The sequence below is a fragment of the Tachyglossus aculeatus genome, chromosome 1, assembly GCF_015852505.1.
Source record: "Tachyglossus aculeatus isolate mTacAcu1 chromosome 1, mTacAcu1.pri, whole genome shotgun sequence".
NCBI lineage: Eukaryota > Metazoa > Chordata > Mammalia > Monotremata > Tachyglossidae > Tachyglossus > Tachyglossus aculeatus.
Window position 1 is genome coordinate 157,188,362 of NC_052066.1, and position 25,274 is coordinate 157,213,635.

The 25,274-nt window shown below is 48.3% G+C and overlaps 1 protein-coding gene across 2 annotated transcripts in view; it reads left to right on the plus strand.

The window, feature by feature from the left end:
* The window catches only part of FBLN5 (fibulin 5), a 90,524-nt gene that overhangs the window by 7,688 nt on the left and 57,562 nt on the right, over window positions 1-25,274 (plus strand). The window contains exons 3-4 of one of the 2 annotated variants that reach the window (XM_038769206.1): window positions 1,924-1,975; window positions 3,739-3,981. In XM_038769206.1, coding sequence (XP_038625134.1) covers window positions 1,924-1,975; window positions 3,739-3,981 — 295 coding nt within the window. The remainder of the gene's footprint in view (window positions 1-1,923; window positions 1,976-3,738; window positions 3,982-25,274) is intronic. The other variant, XM_038769282.1, reaches the window with a different exon arrangement.

Consider the following 25,274-nt stretch of genomic DNA (forward strand, 5'->3'; position numbering starts at 1 on the left):
ACTGAAGCACAGAGAAGTTAAGTGACTTGCCCAAAGCCACACAGCTGACAATTGGTGGAGCCGGGATTTGAACCCATGACCCCTGACTCCAAAGCCCATGCTCTTTTCCACTGTAAGCTAATCAGGTTGGACACAGGCCATGTCTCACATGGGGCTCAAAGTCTCAATCCCCATTTTACAGGTGAGGTGACTGAGACACAGACTCCCAAGGTCACACAGCAGACAAGTGGAGGAGCCGGGATTAGAACCCGAGGACTTTTTAACTCCCAGGCCCATGCTCTACCCATTAGGCCACACTTCTCTCTCTTCTCTTCTGTGCCCCTTAAGCCCTTAACTGAATCCAGCCCCCACAGCCCACTTGTACACGTCTTATGTACTCTAACACTCCCCCAGCAGTAATTTTTTGTGTGTCTGTCATCCCCCACTAGATTGCAAGCTTCTTGAGGCAAGGATTGTCCCTGTTGATTCTATCATACTCTCCCATGCACTTAGTAGAGAAGTAGTGTGGCTTAGTGGAAAGAGCATGGCTGGGGAGTTAGAGGACATGGGTTCTAATCCCGGCTCTGCCACTGTCTGCTGTGTGACCTTGGGCAATCCACTTAACTTCTCTGTGCTTCAGTTACCTCATGTGTAAAATGGGAATTAAGAGTGTGAGCCCCATGTGGGACAACCTGATTACCTTGTATCTACTTCAGCGCTTAGAACAGTGCTTGGCACATAATAAGCGCTTAACAAATACCATCATCATTATCATTATTATTAGTGCAGTGCTCTTCCCTAGAGGCACTCAGTAATTACTGATTGATTGATTGATGTGAGGATTCTAGACGCTCTGGACATATTACTCCCCTCCTCAAAAACCTCCAATGGCTACCGATCAATCTGCGCATCAGGCAGAAACTCCTCACCCTGGGCTTCAAGGCTGTCCATCCCCTCGCCCCCTCCTACCTCACCTCCCTTCTCTCCTTCTACTGCCCAGCCTGCACCCTCCGCTCCTCCACCACTAATCTCCTCACCGTACCTCGCTCTCGCCTGTCCCGCCATCGACCCCCGGCCCACGTCATCCCCCGGGCCTGGAATGCCCTCCCTCTGCCCATCCGCCAAGCTAGCTCTCTTCCTCCCTTCAAGGCCCTGCTGAGAGCTCACCTCCTCCAGGAGGCCTTCCCAGACTGAGCCCCTTCTTTCCTCTCCCCCTCGTCCCCCTCTCCATCCCCCCGTCTTACCTCCTTCCCTTCCCCACAGCACCTGTATATATGTATATATGGTTGTACATATTTATTACTCTATTTATTTATTTTACTTGTACATTTCTATCCTACTTATTTTATTTTGTTGGTATGTTTGGTTCTGTTCTCTGTCTCCCCCTTTTAGACTGTGAGCCCACTGTTGGGTAGGGACTGTCTCTATGTGATGCCAATTTGTACTTCCCAAGCGCTTAGTACAGTGCTCTGCACATAGTAAGCGCTCAATAAATACGATTGATTGATTGATTGATTGATTGATTCTAGAGCCAGGGCCAGCCCTATTAAGTGGAGTTCCACGAATTCCAGGTAGCAAAATTCTCCAGTCCCTGCTGGTTAGGAGTTGAGAGGAGGAGGAGGAGATTTTTGGGCCCTAGCATGTGGGATCCCGGGAACCTTAAGACTATCAGGCCTGCAGACCGGGGAACTGACATTAACCACGCTGGGGGAGCTAAAGGTGGCTTCTACAGCAGACAATCTCTGTCTGTAACCCTAGTCTTCTTCCTTCTTGTCTCCCCCTATGCCTCCCCCACTGGTCCCCTGCAAAGCAGGCCCCAGCCTGGCCCCAGAGGCCAGCGCTTCCTTGATCCTGCTCCCTATTCTTACCCACAACGCCAACCTGACTATGCCCCAGCATCCTTCCCTGGATCTCTGCCCACCAATCTTGTCTTCTCTTTTCCAGCAACAGTGCACTAATGGTTTCAACCTGGACCGTCCATCCGGACAGTGCTTAGGTAGGAGACCCCGCCGCCACTTCTTGCCTGTGCCAGAAGCTGTGAGAAAGAGTTGTTTTAGTGTCGGCACCCGGTTGCCAAGACGGGGGGAGGGGCGGGGAGGAGTGGGGAGCAGGGCGGAAGGGTGGGATCATGGAGGTTCTGTTCTCATTTGGCACTACCGGTGGCCAACGGCTTCAGGCCTGGAGCTCCGGAATAGGTTGTTTGCGTTGTGAGGTTCGGAATTTCCATTGCATGAGGGATGGCCGGGCTCCAAGGGGAGAGCAGGAGATTGTGCTCTCCTTTCGGGATGCAAGGCTATTCCCCGCTCTGGGCCAGCCAAGCCGAAAGCTGGCGAGAGGGGAGGGAGCGTGTGTGGAAGGGACCTCGGGCGGGGCCGGCTGGCCACACTGGATTCTGTGTTTGGGCCCAGAGCTGGGGGCAGCCTGGCTTCCTTGGGACGGAGGACCGGGCCTGACTTCACTCTCCCGTCAGGTTGGAAAGCTGCTCCGGTTTCCCGTGCCGTGCCCAAAGCGAGAGCCTGTCACAGCAGGGGCAGGAAGCTTTTCTAAGAAATCGGGTATCTCGTTTTTCAGCAAGTCCAGCCCACCATGCGACGTGGAACATTTATTTCCTTATGAGCTTGGTGGTTAGTTTTTGCTAGGCTTTTTATATTTTCCACACTGCTTTTACAGCAGTTATCTCTGATTTTCACAACATCTCTGTGAGGTAGGGAGAGGCGAGTTCTATTATCCCCACTTATAGCTCCATTTTATAAATGAGAAACTGAGGAAGAGAGATTATGTGACTTGCCCAAGGTCATACATCAGGCCAGTGGCAGAGTGGTGAGTAGAACCCATTGCTCCCCATTCCCAGTCCCTTGCTCTTTCTACTAAACCACGCTGCCTCTTCCGCACTGTTTTAGAATAGTAATAGTGCTATTTATTAAGTGCTTCATATGTGACAAGAACTCCCCTAAGTTCTGGGAGAGATACAAGGTAATCAGATCAGCTTCATCCTGCTTGTGGCTAGTATCAAAGAGGGAGGGAGAGAAGGTATCTTATTCCCATGTTCCAGTTGAGGAACCAAGGCCCAGAGAGGTTAAGTGACTTTCCTAAGGTCACACAGCAGGTCAGTGGCCGAGACCCCAGTACGCTATCACTGCTACTTGTACTCCTACTTCTAGTACTACCCACAGCCTTGTGGAAAGTGTATAGGCCTGGGACTCAGACAGCCTGGATTCTAATCCCAGCTCTGCAACTTGCCTGCTATGTTATCTTGGGAATGTCACTTCACTTTTCTGTGCCTCAGTTTCCTTAACTGTAAATTGGGGATTCAAGACCTGTTTTCCCTCCTACTTGGACCCTGAGCCCCATGAGGGACAGGGACAGCGTCCAACCAGATTAACTCGGATCTACCTCAGCTCTTAGAATAGTGCTTGACACATAGTAAGTGCTGAACAAATTCAGTAATAATAATAATAATAATAATAATAATAATAATAACCTGGGTAGCAGAACCACCATCACCCTTTCCGACGCTTTTTTGACTTGGCCACACTGCTTCCCAGTTTCTCCACCTTGCGTTTGTTATTGTCTTCCCTCCGCTTTTCCTTTCACTGGAACTAGTGGTATTTCGGGGTGAAATATCACTATATCAGTGCTGGGGGTGGCAGTTGCGGTGGGAGGGGCTTGTGCCGGGATCCTTCCTGCGACTCTCTCGGGACCCCAAAAGAACAATGTGGTAGTCATAATCTCCCTGTCTGTGTGTCCCCCCCAAAACAGATATCGACGAATGCCGGACTATCGCCGAGGCCTGCCGGGGTGACATGATGTGCGTGAACCAGAACGGCGGATATTTATGCATCCCCCGGACGAACCCGGTGTATCGTGGCCCCTACGTGAACCCTTACTCTGCCGCCTATCCACCTCCCGCTGCGCCCCTTCCCGCGCCTAACTACCCCACTGTGTCGCGGCCCCTCATTTGCCGCTTTGGCTACCAAATGGATGAAGGCAACCAGTGTGTCGGTGAGTAGACCAGCGCCTGCCGCTTTCTCTCCTGCAAAACGCACAGAGAGCTTTGGTTGGGTGGTTCCTCCATTCCAGGCTGCACCAAGTCTCCCGAACTTCCTCGGTTTGGGAAAAAACCTAAGAGGTTGACCTCTTGACTCCCAGAGCACTCCAACCCCTTCCTCTTTCAGGGCCCTGATCACTGGGCTTGACTGTCAAACAAGATGCAGGTCAGAGCCTACGATTTGCCCGGAAGCAATCGCGAGCCTCAGATCCAAGCCTCTACCTTCTCATTCGAGGCTAAATGAGACCCTTGTGGTGTGGGTGATAAGAAGGCCAGTTGTCCAGTTTTATCCCAAAGTTTTGAGGGTCTGTTTTTAAATGTTCAGCTACGCAGCCTCCTTCCACCAAGGCTCAGCTGCAGTGCAAAATTATCCTGGACCAGGGAAGGGAATGCAGATGTTCTGGAGCAAATGGAGGGAACCAGGCCCTCCCGCTGCCACCCCCTCTTAGACAAACACTTCAGAATCAGGTGGAACTGGTGCATTTCCCCCAAATAACACATACGATGTTGACGCCTTTGGCTGTGGGCATGGCACGGTGCATGTGATGTCACGGGGTCTCCTGGTCCAGTAGTCGGCAAGTGCCGTCATTGGCCTCTCTCAGATGACTACCTGAAGGCGGGCTGAAAGAAACCCCCAGTGTCCCAGGCCCGGGATGCTGGGGGTGGGTGGACAGGGCAAATGGACTCAAGCCCCGAGTGAGGGTCCTGGCTGGAGTCTGGGTGGTGACTCGGAGGATGACGACAAGAGCCTTGAGCAGAGAAGGGCGGCTTGCGTTCAGACTTTTAAGACACTGTACATCTGTGGGAGCGGTCTGTGAGCACACGGTGTGATTGCTGCAGCAGCTGCCTCCTGAGCGGCCCTGCCAAGAAACACTCTGGGGCTCCCTCGCAAGCGCCATCAGAGAGGCCCCCTGAGCCCTGTAGGAACCCCTTTCCATCTTCTGGCCCTCAAAAAGCCATGCAATTTATGGTTCCATTAGCGTGACACCCAGGAGAGCTCTGAGCTGTAAATAATAATGACCCTTTTGTGGAACGCACACAACCAAGAAACCTCGGGCAGGTCTGGAACCAGGCCCGTGCGTTTCCTAAAAGTTCAGCGTTCTACATTCACTCATTCCTTCCAATTTCCCATCACTCCACCCTGCCATTTCCTGATTTACTGCAAGTTTTCAAACGGGCTTTCAACAGAGAGTCTCTGGGCCCATGGCAGGCAGCGTCACGGGAGAGGACAGAAAAAGGGTGGCTATTTTTCCTTTCTATCCCTCCCAGGACAAAATTTGTCCTGTGCAGGAAGGAGTGAGCCAGCACTTTGAGAGAGGCAAAAGGAGAAAGGAGAGACTGAAAGCCAAGAGAAAAGGAAGTAGAAAACTAATGATGATAATAGTTGTGGTTCTGTTAAGTGCTTAGTATGTGCCAAGCACTGTTCTAAGCACTGGGATAGATACAAGGTAATCAGGTTAGACACAGTCCCTGTCCAACATGGAGCTCACAGTCCTAATCCCCATTTTACAGATGATGTAACTGAGGCCCAGAGAAGTGAAGTGACTTGTCCAGTCATCCAGCAGATATGAGACATTCATTCATTCATTCCTATTTACTGAGCGCTTACTGTGTATCAAACACTTTATTAAGCACTTGGGAGAGTATACTGTAACAATATACAGACACATTCCCTGCCCACAAGGAACAGAGCTGGGATTAGAACCTACACCTTCTGATTTCCAGGCCCATGCTCTTCCCACTAGGCCATGCTGCTTCTCAGCTAAATGAAAAACAGCAGATGGAGAGAGTGAAAATAATAATAATAATAATAATAATAATAATAATGGCATTTATAAGGCGCTTACTATGTGCAAAGCACTGTTCTACGTGCTGGGGAGGTTACAAGGTGATCAGGTTGTCCCACAGCTGGCTCACAGTCTCAATCCCCATTTTCCAGATGAGGTAACTGAGACACAGAGAAGTTAAGTGACTTGCCCAAAGTCACACAGCTGACAATTGGCAGATCCGGGATTTGAATCCACGACCTCTCATTCCAAAGCCCGTGCTCTTTCCACTGAGCCAGCTGAAAGGAAGGTGCTGTTCCCTTGTGTAGATAGAACGATATGTCATTGTCTCTATTTCTGGCCTGTTCACCGGGGCCACACATTAACAGCCCCCGAAGCGCCTTCTCTAGCAGAGTTTGCAGGTTGTCCCTCAGGAGGAAACCCTTTGGGAAATATAAAATAAAGAAGGAATGATGAAAGCTCTTAGGGAAGAAGAAGAGCACTGATGGTTTTCCTCCCATGTCCAGCCACCTTCCCATCCCACCTCCCAACAACAACCCACTGCAGTTTGGAGACACTTGTTCCCTGTTTTCCCGCTGATCTGGGGGTGGGGCCGGGGGGAATCCTCCTGGATTTCCCAGTCGTTACCTGCCTGGGACCACGTGATTGTAGGAAGCCTTGGACGATTGATTCAGCTGTTTCAGTCCCCAAGAGACGTTCCAAACAATAGTTTTCACTGAGTGCTTACTCTGTGTAGCGCACTGTGGTGAGTGTTTGGGAGATACGAAAGAGTTAATGGACACAATCTGTTAGATTTTACAGTCTAGCAGGGGTCACAGACATTAAAATCGATATAAGACAGGGGAAGCAATTGACTATTAAGATACATAAGTGCCGAAGAGGAAAGAGGGCAGAGGGTGAGGACTTAGTAGGGAGGAAAAGAGGGTGGCCCAGGTGGGACAAACTGAAAGCTATTTATTGGCATAGCCATGCTTAGACCTTTCAGTGCTCTGTGCCTAGCCCTGACTTGCTCTTGCTCCAAGCAGGGAAGGCGAGCAATTAATCAATTTTATTTATCCATTCAATCGTATTTATTGAGTGCTCACTGTGTGTCCAGCGCTTAGAACAGTGCTTTGCACATAGTAAGCGCTTAACAAATGCCATCATTATTATTACTAAGTGCATGGGAGAGTACATTATAACAATAAGCAGACACATTCGCTGCCCACAGTGAGCTTAGGAGCTCTTACTGTATGCAGATGATTGTACTAAGTGGTTGGGAGAGGACACCATAACAATAAGCAGACACATTCCCTGTCCACAGTGAGCTTATGAGCCCTTACTGTGGGAGAGTACAATATAATAGAGTTGAACAAATAGCATTTTGCACCCCCGACATGCACCCTCTGGAGCTGGGGACGGCTTGCCCAGTGTGGAGAGGGGAGACGGCTGTCAGCAACAAGGACTGAGCCCCTCATCCCTCCTCCAATGCATGTCTTCCTGCCCCCAACCCCAGAATCAGGAGGAGGGAGGCAGGGGCCCCCCTGGAGCATTTGGCTTCCAGGGGCCCCTGCCCACAGGTGGCATGTTATTTCTGCTGCTCCGGCCCACGGAAAACCAGAAAAGCTGCCCAGGCCCGTGGGAGCCCTTGAAGACAGGGAGTGCGCTTTCTCCCACCTTTCTACTCTCTAAACTGCTCTACACCCCTTGGATGCTTATAGTGGGTGGACTTTTGGGTTGCATTTGCTGAAAAGAGGTCAGACTTCTGCTGACAGTCCCAGATGAGGTTTTTGGAGTGAAGCAGGAAGCCTGTAATTCTGAGAGGGAATCAGTGGCTTAATCAGTCAAGTGCCTGTGTGCAGAGCTTGGGAGAGTAAAATACAACAGAATGGGTAGATATGATCCTTGCCCTTGAGGAGTTTACATTCTATAGAAGGAGACAGACATTAAAATAAATTACAGATGGACCGGTACGGAAGTGTTGTGGGACTGGGTGGGGAAGTGCTTAAAAGGCACAGACACAAGTCTGCAGCAACACAGAAGGGTTGGGTAGGGACCGTCTCTATATGTTGCCAACTTGTACTCCCCAAGCGCTTAGTACAGTGCTCTGCACACAGTAAGCACTAAATAAATATGATAGAATGAATGACTGAATGGGGAAAATGAGGGCATAATCAGGAAGGCCTCTTGGAGATGTGATTTTAGTAGAACTTTGTAGATGGGAGAGTGGTGGTCTGTCAAATATGGAGGGAGTTCCAAGCAACGAGCAGGACACGGGGGCAAGGGATCGGGGTGGGGGTGGGGGGAAAGATGGGATTGAGGTACAGTGAGTAGGTTGGAGTCAGAGGAGTGAAGTATGCTGGTGTATCAGCAAGGTGAAGGAGGAGAGAAAGAGCAGAGCTTTAAAGCCGATAGTAAGGAGCTTCTTTTTGATGCGGAGGTGGTTAGGCAAGCACCGGAGGTCCTCGAGATGAAGGGAGATTGAATGGTTTTGTAGAATAGTGATCCCAGCAGCAGAGTGAAGTACAGTGGAAAGAGCCTGGGCTTTGGAGTCATAGGTCATGGGTTCAAATCCCATCTCCGCCAATTGTCAGCTGTGTGACTTTGGGCAAGTCACTTCACTTCTCCATGCCTCAATTACCTCATCTGTAAAGTAGGATTAAGATTGTGAGCCCCACGTGGGACAACCTGATCACCTTGTATTCCCCCAGCGCTTAGAACAGTGCTTGGCACATAGTAAGCGCTTAACAAATACCTGCACCCCCCCAAAAAAAAAAAGTACGGACTGGCGAGGGGAGAGACAGGAGGCGGAGAGATAAGCGAGAAGGCAGATTTTCTGAACATTTTCACCACTGCTTTACTCCTTCCCCATCCTTCACTAAGTTTCACTTGCTCTATTTTGGGGAGCCTCATTAAAGTTTCTAAACAATCCATCCAGCCTCCCTTCACCCCCAGTGAGGCTTCCCCTCTGGCAAAGCACCCCTCTGTCCAGCTCCAAAGGCCAGATCCCACCTAGGAGGGCCCTTCTTCCTCAGGCGTGTGCCAGTGTTGTGTCTGCCAGCCGTTAAATTAAACCCAAATTATTTGTGTTCCTTTCTCATCAGGATGAATGTGGACCCAAGAAATATAAAGTGGGAGCCAAGACAGCCTTGGCATCTTGGTTCCTGGGCATAAGGCCACCAGGGTAGCTCCCCAGGAAATGGTGGGCTTTTGTAGCTGACTGGAATAAATCCTGTTGCCTCCTCTGCTGGGCCTCCAGGCTCCAGTGACTAGCCTCACTGGCACATGCCTGTGGTGAGGTTATGCTGCCTGACAAGAAGATTGTCTTTTTAGTTCAAATACCAGTCCAAATTGGTGAGAAATTTGTGGCACTGTGGAAGGTGGGTCAGTTGCCCCTGGAGACAGTGCAGCCTAGAGGAAAAAGCATAAGCCTGGGAGTCAGAAGACCCCAGTCCTAGTCTCTGGTCTGTGTTTCTGGCCTGCTGTGTGACCTTGGGAAAGGCACTTTACCTCTTCAGGCCTCAGTTTCCCCATCAGCAAAATGGAGATGACACCTACTCTCCCAACCCATTAGATTGTGCATACTGCATGGGACATGGGGACACTATCTGCTCTGATTCTATTTCTATTCTAATTCTAATTCTGATTCTAATTATATTTGTTCTGATGATTTTGACACCTGTCCACGTGTTTTATTTTGTTGTCTGTCTCTCCCTTCTAGACTGTGAGCCCGTTGTTGGGTAGGGGCCATCTCTATATGTTGCCAATTTGTACTTCCCAAGTTCTGCACACAGTAAGCACTCAATAAATACGATTGAATGAATGAATGATAATCATGTGTCTACTCCAGCATTTAGATCAGTGCTTGGCATCTAGTAAGTGCTTAAAACCATAATGACATTTACCCATCAGAAATCTGGCTGTTTGTCAAGTGCTTTCCTGTGTTTGGCTGTTTGGCCTTCATTGGAGAGCAATAACCACTTCTTCCCCTTTCCGACTTTATTCTCCACTTCAGGAAACTCCTTTCCACTGCCCCTCTCAGCTTCACTGTTCAGAAAACCTCTCACCACTAAATCCCCAAATGCAAGTCTGGGAGCCAGTCCTAGGCTAGAGGCTTCCTCCAGGTTAAAAAAAAAATTTGCCATCCTGGGTCTCCCAAGGTTTGTCTGGGCTTGACTCTAAGATGCCCCAATCAGCTGACACTTGACCCCTCCATGCTGCTGGGTTGACAGTCTCAGCGGGTGTCAGGTGAGGGATATTCTTCAATCAGGCACATAAGTCAATTTTTCATTCCCAGTTTCAGTACCGCTGCCGGCCAGGCTCTCCTGCCAGTCGAGTAGCTCAGTATTGTTCACAGACTGTTCACAGTGTTTTCACATTGTACCAGTAGGCTCACAGCCGCTGTCCACCAGCTATAAAGCTGTGGTTTCTTCAGCTGTTAGGTACTCAGTGGCCCTCGCAGAGTCATCCTGAATATGGTTCTAAAAGACCCGTAGCATCCTGGCTTGCACCAAAAATCTAAAGCCTCTGCATAATTGGTCTCCTTTTGGTATAAAAGTCATTAGTGGGACCATTCCTGGGGTACAGAACATTACGTAGAGTAAGGGGATTGGGGGTGGCAGGGCAACTGGAGATCAAAGAGGCTGTTGTGTGACCTTGGGCAAGTCCCTTAACCTATCTGTGCCTCGGTTTCCTCATCTGTAAAATGGGGATTCAGTACCAGTTCTCCCTCCCTCTTAAACTGTGAAACCCAATGTGGGATAGGAACTTTGCCTGAGCTGATGATCCTCCATCTGCCCCAGTGCTTCATATGGTGCTTGGCATCTAGTTAGCGCTTGATAACATTGATAATAATATTGAATACCACACCTGTATGTTGACTTTCTAGGGAGCCACCAGCCCCGTATTAAATTTCTTTTTCTAAGTGGGTTAAGCCTTTGTCATCTGAAAGCAGAGCAACTCCAAATCCAATGTTTATTAAGCACTTACTGTATGCCAAGCACTGGGATAGGGACAAGGTAATCAGGTTGGATGCAATCCCTCCCTTACATGAAGGGCATAGTTAAGAGGAAGGGTATTTCATCCCCATTTAACAGAGGAGAAAATTGAGGCCCAGAGAAGTTAAGTGATTTGCACCAGGGTCACACAGGAAGCAAGTGGCAGAGCCTAGACTAGAACCCTGTTGTCCTGACTCTTCTGAACTCTACAGACCAGGGGATCTAAGTTATTCTAAACTGTAAGCTCTTTGTGGGCAGGGGATATCTCTGCCAACTCTGTCATATTGTACTCTCCCAACCACTTAGTACAGTGCTCTGTATAGAGAAAGTGCTCAGTGATGGATTGATTGATTCTGTGTCAATGAAAGAATCTGCCCTCATAGGATTGGGAATTTGCATCTCCAGGGGCAGAGTTCCTCTTCAGGCACTTAGTACAGTGCTCTGCACACAGTAAGTGCTCAATAAATATGATTGAATGAAATGATATTGCCGTATAGCATCATGCCGCATGTTGAGATGCTCTCCAAGCTGTTCATTAACCTGATCCTGCCAGTCTTGTTCATTGATCTCAAGGCAGCACAGCTCATGCCCCAAGAAAGGGCAAACTTCCTCAGTGGGCACCGAGCCAGTTCCACCTGGGGCTTCAGCTATCCATTCCTGAAAATGACTGAAGGTCTTGGTCCGCAAATGAGTTTCCAGGGTTTATGGAAGTCACATCCGTGCAGGCGTTGGTGAAGTGCTTTGACGCTATGGAAGAAAAAATGGCTTATTTGCTCTGTTAAATGGGCGGTTGGCCGGGGGCTTTCAATCTGTTGTTTGTGGAAGTACAAGACATTTGATTTTTCTTTGGCGAGGATCTCGGTCCACCAGAGCTGCCTGAGCCGAATGGAAGGTCACAGATGTCTGCTGCAGGAAGATGGATTGGGTTGGCCTGGGTCCTTCACTCAAGCTATTTTAGGGAGGTGCTGAGAGAGGGAGCCAAGGATGCATGGAAAGATTACCAGTGACTTTGAAAATGCGTTTGAGATCCGATTCCCTAAAAACGTTAAAGCCTCTTGAAAGGAGAATGCAAGGCAGAGAGCTGTGCCTTGCGGTTTGGGTGCTTAGAATATTTAGCCTCAAGGTTTCATTAAGAATGTTCTTGGGACTCGAAAATGTGCCTCAGATTGAAATTATGAAACAATAATAATTGTGGTATTTAAGCCATTCTATGTGCCAAGAACTATAATTCTCCTGTATCTACACCAGAGCTTTGCAGACTGGACATGGTCCCTGCCCCACCTGAGGCTCAACAGCCTAAGGTGGAGGGTGTTTTCTCCCGATTTGACAGATGAGGAAACTAAGACACAGAGAGGTTAAGTGACTTCCCCAAGTCACATAGAGGCAAGTGATGGAGCTGGAATTGGAACCCAGGTTTCCTGACTCCCAGCCCACTAGACCATGCTCTGTCTTGAAAAAATGACTACATATTTATAAAATATTGCAATTGGCATAAGGTAATAAAGTGAACTATAACTTAGAGTACAAGTATGAAAAGCAGCATGGCCTAGAGGAAAGAGCACAGGACTGAGAGCCAGAGGACCTGGGTTCTAAACCTGACTCCTCAGGTGCTTGTTGTGTGACCTTGGGTAATTCGCTTAACCTCTCTGTGTTTCCATTTCCTCCTCTGTAAAATGGGGATTAAATTTTTGTTCTCCCACCCCCTCAGACTTTTCTGAGGCAGGGACTTTTCCCAGCCTGATTATCTTATACTTACTCCAGAGCTTAGTACAGTCAACGATGGGACAGGCGAGAACGAGGCACAGTGAGGACATTAGAGGCAGAGGAGCAGAGGATGTGGGCTGGGCTGTAGAAGGAGAGAAGGGAGGTAGGAGGGGGCGAGGTGATGGAGAGCCTTGAAGCCGAATGTTGTTCGAATGTTATATTTGTAGAACTGCTTGTCAAAAGATGACGTGGCTGTCAATGTTTTTCTGTGAGTGGAAGTGAGTTTCAGGGCTGAAGTGTGTTTCAGTGCCTTTTGAGCTTGCAAGTATATAGCTCCCTTTTTGCATCTGATAATAATAATAATGATGATGGCATTTGTTAAGCGCTTACTATGTGCAAAGCACTGTTCTAAGTGCTGGTGAGGATACAAGGTGATCAGGTTGTCCCATGTGGGGCTCGCAGTGTCAATCCCCATTTTACAGATGAGGAAACTGAGACACCGAGAAGTTTAGTGACTCGCCCCAAGTCACACAGCTGACAATTGGCAGAGCCGGGATTTGAACCCAGGACCTCTGACTCCAAAGCCCATGTGCTTTCCACTGAGCCAAGCTGCTTCACATGGCCAGTGGCTAGCATAATGCCCGGCACACAGTCGGCATCCAGCACAGCACCTGCTTCATTTAGAGCCTCCTTGCCCCCGCCGGGTTAAAGCAGAAAGTGTTGGGGGGCTGGCAGGCGAGGGCCCCCGGGGTGGCATTCTCCACCGGTGGCCCATCCCCACCTCTTCCCTGCCACCCGAAACTGCAGGGCCAATGAGATTCCGGGTGAGATTCGGGATCATCATCATCATCAATCGTATTTATTGAGCGCTTACTGTGTGCACAGCACTGTACTAAGCGCTTGGGAAGTAAGTACAAGTTGGCAACATCTAGAGACAGTCCCTACCCAACAGTGGGCTCAGGGATCAGATCGGACCAGATCTTCCTCCTCCCCTCCCCTCCCACCCCGCCTCCGTAGCGGGGTGTCCGCTCCGGCAGCCGGCTACTGGGGAGATCTCGGTTGGCTCTGTCTCCCACGTGCTGTTTCTGTGTGACCTTGGGACCCTCCCTCAACCTCTCTGGGCACACCGCCCACTTCCCGTCACCAGCCCGCTTTGCAGAGGGGCACACCAGTTATCGTGGGGTGCTGCGTTCCCTTCTGGGGGACGACGGGGAGGGTCCCAACTGCTGGACCCTCCCCCAATCCCCCTAGATCCCACGCCCGCTTGGAGATGCTTTCTGCAGCATGGCCTAGTGGCTGGAGCCCGGCCCTGGGACTCAGAAGGATCTGAGTTCTAATCCTGCTCTACCACTTCATAATGATGGAATTTGTTAAGCACTTACTATGTGCAAAGCACTGTTCCAAGCACCGGGGGGGATACAAGGTGATCAGGTTGTCCCACGTGGGGCTCACAGTCTTAATCCCCATTTTACAGATGAGGTAACTGAGGCACAGAGAAGCCAAGTGACTTGCCCAAAGTCACCCGGCTGACAAGTGGCGGAGCCGGGATTTGAACCCGTGACCTCTGACTACAAAGCCTGGGCTCTTTCCCCTGAGCCACGCTGCACTTGTCTGCTGTGTGATCTTGGGCAAGTCACTTCACCTCTTCATGCCTCAGTTCCCTCATCTGGAAAATGGAGATTCATGCATTCATTCATTCAATCATATTTATTGAGCGCTTACTGTGTGCAGAGCACTGTATTAAGCGTGTGGGAAGTGCAAGTTGGCAACATATAGAGACGGTCTCTACCCAACAACAGGCTCACAGTCTAGAAGGGGGAGACAGACAACAAAACATGTGGACAGGTGTCCGGTCATCAGAATAAATAAAAATAAAGCTAAATGCACATTATTAACAAAATAAATAGAATAATAAATTTGTACAAGTAAAATAAATAGAGTAATAAATCTGTACAAACATATATACAGGTGCTGTGGGGAGGGGAAGGAGGTAGGGCGGGGGCGATGTGGAGGAGGAGAGAAAAAAGGGGGCTCAGTCTGGGTGAGCCTGTGTGGGACAGGGACTATATGTCCAACCCAATTATCTTGTATCTACCCCAGTGCTTAGAACAGCGCCTGGCACATAGTAAGCACTATTATTATTATTCTTTTAATTACGATTCTGACCACTGAGGCCCACCAGGTGTTTCTGGTCCACCTTCGGTGGAAAGAGCATGGGCTTTGGAGTCAGAGGTCATGGGTTCGAATCCCAGCTCCATTCATTCATTCATTCATTCATTCATTCATTCATATTTATTGAGTGCTTACTGTGTGCAGAGCACTGTACTAATGCTATCTGATGCTATCTGATGCTAATCTGATGCTATCCTGCCTCTTCCTGTCATGACCCGCCTGAAGACTCTGTCCTAACCTTGGTCCCCTCCACTCCACCACCCTAGAGCTGCAAGACAGGCCGGTTGCTCTTGTCCCCCTCATCGACAGTTGGACCTCAGTCTGCTGCTCTGCTGAAGATTATGTTTCACTGAATCCCTAAAACATTTCCTTTACCCTCCTTCCTTTTTGCCTCCCTCTCCAACTAACCATCAGGAAGTCAATCAATCAATCCTATTTACTGAGTGCTTACTGGTTGCAGAAAATCATACTAAATGTTAGGGAGAGCACAATATAGCAGGGTTGGTAGACATGTTCCCCGCTCAATCCAGTGTCTATCTGGGTTAATGCTGCCTTCCATTCTCCTTCTCCTTCTGGTGGTTTTAGGCTGACCTCGCCCTCGGACTAGTAGGCTAGGCAGAATGGCTAATAGATGTCACAGTGTAAGCTGCTCAAGAAGACCAATGAGGTTCTCTGAGCCACCGGTTTGGACTAGAGTTGGGTGCCATTTCAGCAGCACTCTCTGCCTGCCGTAGGATATACTGGCTTATTGGATTCTGTTTTTGCAGTCTTTGCAAGTGTGGATGTTGTTGTCTATGGCTCTGCGCTGCTGGGGAAAAGTTTTGTGCAGAATCATGGTGGTTCTATTTCCTTGGGACACACATAGCGGAAGGTTAAAGTACCTGCACAAAATCTGCGTAGGCATGTGACCCTGGGTAAAAGACTACCCAGCCAACAGTAGAGGGATTTGCTATTAATATGTTATTCCCTGATCGGCCTAAATTGTGAATAATCCTCCAATCTCTCTGGCTTCTCCTTCTCAGTCTCTTTTGCAGGCTCCTCCTCTGTCTCCCACCCTGTAACTGTGGGAGTCCTGCAGAGCTCAGTTCTGGGTCCCCTTCTAGTCACCATTTACATCCACTCCCTTAGGGAACTCATTCGCTCCCATGGCTTCAACTACCATCTCTCCACGGATGATTCCCAAATCTACATCTCCAACCCAGATCCTTGTCCTCCTCCGCAGTCTTGTATTTCCTCTTGCCTTCAGAACATCTACTGGGATGTCCCACTGGCACTCAAACATAACATGTACAAAGCAGAACTCCTTAGCTTCTCCCCCAACCCTGTCTTCCCTTGACTTTCTTGTCACTGTAGACAGCATCATCATACTCCCTGTCTTACAACCCTGCAATCTTGACATGATCCTCAACTCATCTCTCTCATTCAACCCATATATTCAATTTGTCACCAAATCCTGTCAGTTCAACCTTTTCAACATCAATAAATTGTGCCCATTTCTCGCCATCCAAACAGCTATCACGTTGATCCAAACATTTATCCTACCCCACCTTGAATATTACATCAGCCTCCTTGCTGACCTCGCTGCCTCCTGTCTCTTCCCACTCTAGTCCATACTTCCCCCTTATGTCCAGATCAATTTTCTAAAAAATGTTCAATCTGTGTTCGTTTTCAGTGGTTGCCTATTCACCTCCACATCGACTAGAAATTCCTTACCATTGGCTTTAAAGCACTCAATCACCATGCCCCCTGCTACTTTACTTCTTTGATTTCTTGTATAACCCAGCCAGCATACTCACTTTTCCAATACCAACCTATTTACTGCACCTCCATCTCATCTATTCGTCACTGATCTCTCGCAACATTTCATTTCTCTGACCTGGAACTCCCTCACTCTCCCACCTTCAAAGCCTTATTGATAGCGTTTCTCCTCCAAGAGACCTTCCCCAACTAAGCCCTCGTTTCCTCTTTTTCCACTCCCTTCTGTCACCCTTGCACTTGGATTTGCATTCTTCATGCACTCAACCCTCAGCCCTACAGCCCTTATGTACATAGTCATAATTTGTTTATAATAGTGTGTCTCCCCCTCCAGATTATAAGTAAGTTGAGGGCTGGGAGTGTGTCTACCAACTCTGTTATACTGAACTCTCCCAAGCATTTAGTACAGTGCTCTGCACACAGTAAGCACTCAATAAATGGGATTGCTTGACTGTCCATGATAAAAATCAGAGTCCTTTAATCTGAGACACTTCTCTTCAATTTCTCCATTTCAGTAGCTAGCTTCTTCCATTATCTACCCCTCTGCCACACGTTTTTCTGTCTCATATCAGAGCTCATATTTTCCTTATGAATCTCTTAACTCCAGGACCTTTTTATTTTATTTCTGTTTAAATGAATTACGGCTTTTATTAAATGCCAAACCCTGGACTAAGTGTTCAGGTGGGTAAAGAACTCACAGAGTAAGAGAGAAGTAGGGAAGAAATCTTAGCTTCATTTAACAGATAGAGAAACCAAGGTCCAGAAAGGCTAAGTGACACTAGTTCAGGCCAGTGGCAGAGCTGGGACAAGAATCTGACTCTCCCCAATCCCAGAATTTTATGTCTGCGAGGCCAAGCAGCCAGAGCATCAGCCACCTGTGCAACTTGGAAATAAATTATCTCCCTTTTTCACAAAAACCTCATCCTTCCCTTTGACTTTCTGTAAGGAGGATTGTTCCAAAAATAAATAAATTATCTCCCTTTTTCACAAAAACCTCATCCTTCCCTTTGACTTTCTGTAAGGAGGATTGTTCCAAAAATAAATAAATTATCTCCCTTTTTCACAAAAACCTCATCCTTCCCTTTGACTTTCTGTAAGGAGGATTGTTCCACAAATAAACACAGGATGGAGTGGTGGATGGTTTGATTGGAAAATACTGAGAAATACTGAGAATACTGAAAAATTGAGAAGCAGCGTGGCTCAGTTCAAATTCCGGTTCCACCAATTGTCAGCTGTGTGACTTCGGGCAAATCACTTAACTTCTCTGTGCCTCAGTTACCTCATCTGTAAAAAGGGGATTAAGACTATGAGCCCCCTGTGGGGCAACCTGATTACCTTGTAACCTCCCCAGTGCTTAGAACAGTGCTTTGCACATAGTAAGCGCTTAATAAATGCTATCATTATTATTATTATTTGCACATAGTAAGCACTTAATAAATGCCATCATTAAAATACCGGGGCAGGGTGGCACCTCAAAAGTTCATCTAGTTGACCTCCTTCTTCCAGGCTTGGCAGCACTTACACACTTACTTAACCCTGGAAAGAAAATTTCCTTCTCTTTTCTTAAAAAACTCCAGAAGAAGAAACTCTAGGAATAGCGGTTGATTTTCCAAATCCAGCCTTATTTCCTTAAACTTTCCTTGTACCATCTGTTCAATGTGAGTTAGCATTTCCTGCTTTTGACCCTAATTCTAAATATATATTTTTAATGGCATTTGTTAAGCACTTCCTATGTGCCAGGCACCGTACTACAGGCTGGGATGGATACAAGCAAATCAGGTTGGACCCAGTCCGTGCCCCATATGGGATTCACAGTCTTAATCCCCATTTCACAGATGATACAAATGAGACTCCGAGAAGTTAAGTGACTTGCCCAAGGTCACAAAGCAGACATACGGTGGGGTCGGATTAGAACCCAGTTCCTTCTGACACCCAGGCCCATGCTCTGTCCACTAGGAAACACTGCTTCTCTTCCAATAGTTAGAATAGTAATACTTGCAACAATAATAATAATACTAATGATTACAATTTTAGCATTTGCTAAAGAGTTTACTATGTGCTAAGCATAGGGGTAGATTCCCAATGCTGTGTTTTTACTACTAAACCCCACTAATTCTGTCTGGTTACAAACCTTGTGGTTTTATGAATGACTTGCCCCCCGCCCTCTGCGGCCCACTGTAATGCACAGTGGGAACCACCTGAGCATCTACGCCGCATCTCCTGCCTCGAATTCCCCTCAATCCCTGCTACAAACCATAGGGGCAAGTGGGCAGCATTGGGCCTTGGAGGCCCCTGGATGCTGGCAGAATCCACTAGGCCCAGAAATGGCAGTTTTCTCAATGATTTAAAAGCTTTCTTTGGCTCCCACCTTATGTTTCTTGGTTCAGTCTCCTTTCTTTTCATGATGCTCCTCACTGACCTGAGTCCGTTTTAGGCCGAGACCAAGAGTTCGGGCCAAAATGTGGATGAAATATGACCTTTTGTATCAAAAGAATCAGTCACATTTGCCTTTTCCTTTGTCAGACCATCTTAGCCGAAGTGAGTACGCAGCCATCGTAACCCAGTTGGGCTTCGAGGAGGAGGGCAGGAGGGCCCCGGCTGCTTGAAGGGTCTAAAGCATTGAGGCTGTGGGCACACTTCAGCACTCACCCTGTAGCTTTCATTGGCCATAGGCCCGCTCTTTCACTGGGATACTTAAGAATGAGAAAGAATATGAAGACAGACAGACAGATGTGTAGGCAGATAGCTAGGCATCCAGGCAATAATCATGATGATAACAACTGTGGTATTTGTTAAGCACTTACTAAGTACTAAGCACTGGGGTGGATACAAGCAAATCGGGTTGGACACAGTCCCTGCATGGGGCTCACAGTCTTAATCCTGTTTTTACAGATAAGGTAACTGAGGCACAGAGAAGTGTAGTGACCTGCCCAAGGTCACACAGCAGACCAGTGGGAGGGATGGGATTAGAACCCAGCTCCTTCCGACTCCCAGGCCTGTGCTCTATCCACTAAGCCATGCTGCTTCTCTATGTAGTCAGGCCATCCAGTCTGAGTCATGGGTCCAATGGCAGAAAGGGAGGTAGATGTGTTTTTTCTTTGCTATGATCAGGGAATCTACATTGTGTGACTGAAAAGCCCCAGTTCCACCGATAAGGATCCCGATGAGGGTCTTTGTTCTTGATATTTCTACCTTGTTGGAACAAACTACATCTATTTTTTCCTTGTGATAGTCAGCTGAATCTCTTCTAGATTGTCTAGATGGTTGGGGGAGTTGCCCAGGGCTCCTTCCTAATGCTGTTATTCTTCAGGGAGCATACGTGTAGTGTCCCCTATAGCATGGCCTGGTGGAAAGGGTGCTGACCTGAGAGTCAGAGGATCCGGGTTCTAATCTGGACCACCACTCTCCTGATGTGTTACCATGGGCAAGTCACTTCACTTCTCTGTGCCTCAGCTTCCACACCTGTAAGATGGGGATTCAATCCCTGTTCACCCTCCTTCTTAGGCTGTGAGCCCCTTGTGGGGCAAGGACTGATCCCAGTCTGATTAACTTGTATCTACCCCTGTGCTTAGAGTAATAATAATAATGATGATGATGATGATGGCATTTATAAAACACTTACTATGTGCAAAGCACTGTTCTAAGCGCTAAGGAGGTTACAAGGTGATCAGGTTGTCCCACAGGGGGGTCGCAGTCTTAATTCCCATTTTACAGATGAGGTAACTGAGGCACAGAGAAGTTAAGTGACTTGCTCAAAGTCACACAGCTGACAACTGGGGGTGCTGGGATTTGAACGCCTGACCTCTGACTCCAAAGCTCATGCTCTTTCCACTGAGCCATGCTGCTTCTCATAGCCACTTCTCATAGAGTAGTGCTTGATATATAATCAATCAATCAGTGGTATCTATTGAGAGCTTACTGTGTGCAGAGCATCTTACTAAGCTCTTGGAGGAGTACAATACAACAGAGTTGGTAGACAAGTTCACTGCCCACAGTGAGTTTACAGTCTAGAGGGGAAGATAGACATTAACGCAAACAAATAATTTATAATCCATAATTTATAGATATGTACAGAAGTGCTGTGGGGTCGAGGTGGGGTTAAAATCAAATGGCCAAAGTTCACAGAGCCAATCAATCAATCGTATTTATTGAGTGCTTACTATGTGATGACTCAGAAGGGAGAGGGAGTTGGGAGAAAGCGGGCTTAATCAGGGTAGGCCTCTTGGTGAAGAAGCAGTGTGGCTCAGTGAAAAAGAGCATGGGCTTGGGAGGCAAAGGTTGTGGGTTCTAATCCCGGCTCCACCACTTGTCAGCTGTGTGACTTTGGGCAAATCACTTAACTTCTCTGTGCCTCAGTTCCCTCATCTGTAAAATGGGGATTAAGACTGTGAGCCCCACATGGGACAACCTGATCACCTTGTATCCCCCAGTGCTTAGAACAGTGCTTAGCACATAGTAAGTGATTAACAAATGTCATTATTATTATTATTATTATTATTATTATCATCTTAATGAGGCTTTGAAGGTGGGGAGAGTGGTGGTTCGTCATATTTGGAGGGGGAGAGAGTTCCAGGCTAGGGGAAGGACATGGGAAAGGGAATGCTTACCCATAGAAAGCACTTAATAAGTACCATAATTAATTATTTCCCTACTTTAAGCTTTTCCTCTTTGTCTTTACTTCTTTGTTTCTTTCATTCATTCTCTCTCCTTTACTTTCTTTTCCTCCTCCTCTTATTTTGTAGTATTGAAAAGGACTGCCCCCATCCCACTAAGGACCGACTCCATCCCCACTGCTCTCACTAGTATTTATTGATCGCTCACTGCGTGCAGAGAACTGTACTATATGCTTGGGAGAGTACAATACAAGCAAACTGGTAGACATCATCCCTGCCCACAAAGAGCTTATGCAAGTCAGCAGTAGGAGCTTAAGCAGAGGGAGGCTGGGCACAGAAAATAAAAATATCAGGCCTACAGTGCCCAGGGCTGAATTCATACTGGAGTCAAGGGGACCAACCAACTGAAAACTGGGTTGTCTCAGATAAAACTGGACAAATGGTCACTCTAGAAGGTAGGTTGACAGGGCTCAGAGGAGGGATAATAATAATAATAATTGGGGTATTTGTTAAGCACTTACTATGTGCCAGGCACTGAACTAAACACTAGGATAGATACAAACAAATCGGATTGGACACAGTCCCTGTCCCACATGGGGCTCACAGTCTTAATCCCCATTTTACAGATGAGGCACAGAGAAGTGACTTCAGCAGGCAAGCGGCAGAGCCAAAATTAGAACTCACACCCTTCCGATTCCCAGGCCCAAGCTCTATCCACTAGGCCATGCTGCTTCTCTGAAACAATCAAGATCTTTTCACCCACTGGGCACAGTGTACTGTACTGAACTCTTGGGAATTTCAAAACCAGCAAGTGACACATTGCCAGCCCACAAAGAGTTCACACACAATACGAGGGGTGACAAACATCAAAAAGTATTTACAGAGTGATTGAAATAATTGAATATGCAATCAGATTAACTTATATACGCAAGTGTTGAGGACGGGCATAAATAAGTCTGTGAGTTCTTGAGATGGCTGGTGAGTTTATATGACCTGCAGTGCTGGGAATTTATCAGCCCAGCCCAGTCACCCATCCTTCCCATCTCCCACCCCGATCACCTTCTCCTTTAAATGCAAAAACCACACAACAGTGAGTTGGGAAGGGACACAACCCACCTCAGAGAAGAGGGGACTGGGAAATGGAGAAGCAGGTGAGAAGCAGGTGGAAAGATGTGTCAAGGGCCTCCACACGGGGAATAACTCAGAGTTTATTCCCTTAAAAAAATGCCCCGTGTGGTTTCCAGACTGCCTTGCAAAGGCAGAAGCCCTCCTCTCTTTTGGAAGCAGGGTGTGAGAGCCCTCCCATCCCTGGGCCCTCTGGGTGGGCTGGGTTTCTTTACGGAGCATGACCCATTCTTCTGTCCCAGAGGGTTTCCCTCATCCCTCGCCCTGGAAAACGGATGGGCATTCACAAGATTCCTCCTCTCCTCAATCCCAAGAGGACAGAATGTGTGTCAGTGACCACCCCCAGCTCCGGACAACTGGAGCAACTCCAAAGGGGGCTGGGGAAGGAGGGAAGAAGGGAAGGAAGAAGGGAGGGAGAGAGGATTAAGGAAGGAAGGGAGGGAGGGAGGGAGAGAGGAGATGGGAGTGAGTGAGAGCTGCCCGCTCCCACATGCAAGCTTTTCTGCCTAGAGTGTCGGCAGGGCATGGTCCAAATGCTGCCATACCACTTGAGCTGGCAGCCAACGTGCCAACACCACTTCAGGGCTGACTCACTCTCCGGGGATGGCAGGGTCGGGGGAGGAAGCATTTCAGAAAAGAAAGATCATTTTTCTCCTTTTTGGCTGGGTGCAATCTGGGGGCTGTCAACGCCAAATGACTCTCCTCTAAACCAGAAAGAGCCCAGAGGAACTGTGGGAGACACGGCGAGCTGATATACAGGCCCCACATATTTCACAGATCCTTAAAATTCCACCAGGCTTCTGGAGGGTCAGGGAGAACATACTTTGCATCCAGAATCAGAGTGAGATTGGCATCTCCAAAACTTCCCAGGAAACGATGCATCATCATTTTAGGGTTTTAAACAAGACTCCCCTTCCCACTTGTGGGGAGGAGGAGGAGGACAAAGCGGAGGAGAAGGAGGAAGAGGGAGTGAAGGAGGAAGTGGGAGGAAAAGGAGGATTACCTGAGGATGACTCCTTGTAGGTCTGAAGCAAGGGAGAGGGAGGCCAGAAATGTCACATCTAGGGTGTTGACAAAAAAATCTTGGAGGGACAATCATTTGTTCTGGAATGGAGCCATTTGTTTTAAGCTGATCGAATTCAGTGCTACAGATGGGGCATTTATGGGATCCAGATGAACAAAATCAGTTGACTGTATCTCAGGTCCAGCCTGCCAAATGGGTGAATAAAAACAACTGCCTGCACTTCCAGAAACTCTTTTCATGTGAGGAGTTGAATTCAGGGTGCCAGATGAGCACATCACATACGACCACGGGACCAGCACGCTTCCCTCTGTGGGAGCTTTTGCAGAGCCCACTATTGCGTAGCGACTGTCTCTATATGTTGCCGACTTGTACTTCCCAAGTGCTTAGTACAGTGCTCTGCACACAGTAAGCGCTCAATAAATACGATTGATGATGATGATGATGCTGGCTTCCCAACAAAATAGATCGAACCCCGCCTTTCCCAGTGTGGGACTCAGATCCAGAGCTGGGAATGGGAGTCATCTCCGACTGGTGGATCCTGTGTGCCTTTCTGCCAGGTTGGGATAAGTGGCTCAGGTGGTTCTCTTGGACAGAGGGCAGTTCCAGCATGAGAGGGTGGGATCTGGGTCAAGGTGAGTTTGTATTTTCAGCTTCTTTCAACCAGTGAAGGAGAAGGGCCCACCAGGGGAGAGTTGGCACCTGGCTGGTTGTCACAGGTGGCCGGACTTATCGAACAGGTCACGGTTTTGGAGAGAGATGGGGATGCCAGCCTTACAGGGCAGATGCGAGATATGCCCAGAAAGCACTCCTTCTGGTATGAGGTAGCTCATCCAGCCCCACCTGCCTGAGCCAACCCGCATCCTCCAGCCCACTTGGACCAACTGTTTGGGAGAGCTTTCCCCAGGCTGGGGAGACTGGGAGCGGTCTTCAGTCAGAATTCAATGCTCTGACCCTGAGCCAGAGTGAGGTTCCAGCCCCATCCCTGGCTGGATTGTTGGCTTGAAAGTGTGGGACAAGGGCAAACGTGACCAAACCCCTGGCAAACCAGCCTGCGTGGAGCACATGAGACCCAGTGTGCTGACCTCATAGGCCTGGGAAGAGAAGAGCCAAAGCAGTCACCTGGGGATTTTCCCCAGACCTTCCCACGCCTCCCTTGATGGTTTTCTATTCCGGCACACCCAAGATAGCCTTCCAGCATGGACTATAGATCAGCTGGAATATCATCCTTGCGGGGAGTATTCTTCTCTATCCCAGCTGGTTTATGGATGTTTCCAAAAGCCCAAAGGTTTGGCTGACCACCTGGACCCCATGAACTCTGTGGAAAAATAACAGCAGCAACTTTTTCACAAGCCCCCAGTGCTGTATCAACACCCTCGACTCTCAGTGATCGGACCTAAAGGGAGATTGATTAGCCCAGATCACTGGCATGATGATGATGGTGGTGGTATTTATTAAGCCCTTACTTTGTGCCTGGGATTGTGCAAACTGTCTGTCTCACACCCAGGGTTTGTTTTGCTCCTTTTATTTTCAACAGGAGTAGAATAGCATGATTTAGATTTCAGAGAGAGGGAAATGGATGAAATTTAGGAAGCCAAAAAGATGAGAACCAAGACCCCTGAATAATCTTCACTGGATGTGGAGTTATCTGTCAGTTCGGAGTTGACACTGCCGGTGGCAAGATTGTACCCTTGTGTGTGAGTGTCATGCTGATAATAGATTGCGCACTTGCACAGCATACCCATGACACTATAGAAGTGTGCCTTCTCTAGACTCTTCTACTTTAGTCACCAATGGTCAAGAAGGGAGAGGCATCACTCTGGACAATCCAGAGTAGACTGTGTGGAGAAGACCATGGATTCAGTGTTGATGGGATAGGACTTCATTTTGTTGCAGCAAAGCCTTGTTTCCAGGAGATTACCCCTCCTTGGAGTGAAGAGGAGGGAGAAGGAGGAGGTTCAAAGCCCCCCACTCTCCCTCCCCTGGCCCCACAATCTATTCTCCCTGCTGTTGTAGACTCTGCTCCTTCCTTTATCCTTGCTCCCTACTCACAGGCCCAGGGGGCTGGCATAACTTCATGACCGGGCAATCAGG